General features: G+C 52.7%; 1 protein-coding gene across 1 annotated transcript in view; it reads left to right on the top strand.

The window, feature by feature from the left end:
* CNGB1 (cyclic nucleotide gated channel beta 1) overlaps positions 1-2,318 on the top strand; it is a 29,898-nt gene that overhangs the window by 4,975 nt on the left and 22,605 nt on the right. The window contains exons 11-12 of the mRNA XM_017740791.1: positions 11-59; positions 555-591. Of these exons, the coding sequence (XP_017596280.1) occupies positions 11-59; positions 555-591 (86 nt within the window). The remainder of the gene's footprint in view (positions 1-10; positions 60-554; positions 592-2,318) is intronic.

Genomic DNA, 2,318 nt, shown 5'->3' on the forward strand with positions numbered 1-2,318 from the left:
GCACACAGAGGTATGGTGTCGGATCGATAGGAAAAGAGCACGGGAATACCACATCCCTGGTAAGCAGGGCGTCCCCTGCCGTGCAGCTGACCCTAGACCAGTGCTGGGACCTGCTGTGGTTTGGGCTGTCACCAAGTTCCATAGAGAGAACAATTCCCCATGACCTGCTCAGCTGATGAAAGCCAGTATTTGGCTTCTAAGCAGCAAGAGATCCCATAGCATGTGCTTTTTTTACTGTTTCCTTTCCTCTCTGTGCAGCACTGGGTGCTGTCCATGCCCTGGCATCTCACCCAGAGGTGGTCCCAGCTCTAAGGAGAAGCTTTACAAAGCTCTCCTTTCCTTCCCTGGCTCCCAGGCAAACTCACTTATGTGCTCCTGCCCTGTACCATTGAGTGTGGGGATGCTTGTGCCCATGGCCAAGCCATCCACCTTGCCACAAGAATGGGGTTTTTAGGGTAAAAGGGCCACCTTTACTGAAAATGGGGCATTGAGGGTAAAAATTAAGGTTTACTGAAAATAGGTGATGTCTCATGGGTCCCTTCTCCTCTTGACAGGGAGTGGCCACAGCAACCTCAAGTCCTGTGGAACAAAGTAAGTGATGGCTCCATCTTGTCATGATGGTTTGACTGCCAAGCCTGTCAGGAAGGTTATTGGGAAGAGGGGTCACTGGCAACTTTTATCCCCTGGTCTGCCCTGGGTGCCAGCTAGGGAGCCCCTGGAATCCCCCAGGGAAGCTATGGGAAGTTGTTGACACTTGAGAAGAGGCAGCTGTCGTGGAGTTGTGGTGTGGGCTTGGTAGAACTCAGGCTGAGGGAGTCTGCAAGTGCAGCATCTCACATCCTCAGGCCCCAGGTTTTGAAGTTAGTGCTGATATCAAGGTCTGTCCAGAGCTGTGCTGGAACTGGAGGGATTTGGTCAAAGAATTACAAGGGAATTCAAACCTGCTGCTTTCTTTCCCTCCTTGGCTGTTAGCCAAGCCTAGCATGAGATGTCTAGGAAGGTACCCCAGGAAAACAAAATGCTGGGATTAGATGTCTTAGAATGGAGTCTGCATGGCTGTGGGGAAACCTGCAGGGTTCACACTGCTGCTTGCCTGTGGAGGGGATCAAGCACCAGCTCTGCAGGCAGAGGGGCTTGGCTCCCCACACCAACCACTTTGAGGGATGCTGGACAGAGCTGCCTCTGTAGATGGTCTGGGCAAGGTTACACTGTGCAAGTGCTGTCCCTTGAAAGGAGTGGCTCGTTGGGCTGTGGGAGCTACTGACGGGAGCAGGGACCTGCTGAGGCACACGGAAAATGCACACCCCCAGGGATATGCTGGGAAGTTGCTCCCGCCAGGCCAGCAGCCCCTTGGCAGAACCTCAGAGAGGGAAATCCTGAGGGAAGGCTTTTCTCCACGTGTTTGTACAAACTGGAGGTGTGTGTGCTGCCGTGGACCTCAGAAAGGGGCAAAGCCAGGGATGCCACTGCGTGTGCTGGGTGGGCACAGCCTTGGTGCCCAGATGGCTTTGGTGCCTCGAGGCATCTCCAGGTCACTTAACCTGCCCAAAGAAGTCGAGCAAGAGATCTGCCCTGGCACCAAACTGCCAGCACGCTCATTAATGTTTTCCTTCTCCTTTTGTTTCAGGGGGCAAAGGGGCTTAGCGCCTCTGAAACAAATGGAAAACGAAGACCGTGGCAAACCAGCCCTTCCCACACCCAAATGAGACCAACCTGAGGAGAAAGTGCAGCTGGGGAGGAAAAGCAAAGGGGAACCTGCAAATGGTCTCTAGCTCCTTCCCAGCTGGGGCAGTGGGGACCCAAGGCTGGCACAGGGACCCAGTCCCAGGGCTGTCCCACTTGGCTCCCTCTTTGCTCTGGGAATTGGAGCTACTGGTTTTGCAGGATGATATCTATGAGATGGGAGCTATAATTTATAGCATGGTGGAAAAGCATCACTCAGGACACCTCAGTGGCAGAAAGCCTCTTGCTACAGTCTCCCAGCACTCCTGGCCCCCCACAACATCTGAATATTCATCCCAAGACCCCCAGCTGAAATCTCCAGGCTTCTTTGAATCAACTTCTGCCTCTGAGGTTTAATGTTATAAACCTCTTGTCAGCTCCTTGTTGCTTTTCTTCCATAACTGAGTGTTTCCTCCCAGCACGTGGAAAGGGCTCTGATTTGCAGCAGCAAATCAGGTGGGTGAGGTTAATCTCTAGGTGAATAGGTAGGACTTACTGGTTAAAAATATTTGCCCGGGCTCTTCTCAGAGAACTTACCCAAACTTTCCTTACCCCCAACTACAGCTGCTCCCTTCTAAAGCTCATATCTCCATGGT

Source organism: Corvus brachyrhynchos, unplaced genomic scaffold (genome assembly GCF_000691975.1).
Source record: "Corvus brachyrhynchos isolate BGI_N302 unplaced genomic scaffold, ASM69197v1 scaffold26, whole genome shotgun sequence".
In the NCBI taxonomy this organism is placed as follows: Eukaryota; Metazoa; Chordata; class Aves; order Passeriformes; family Corvidae; genus Corvus; species Corvus brachyrhynchos.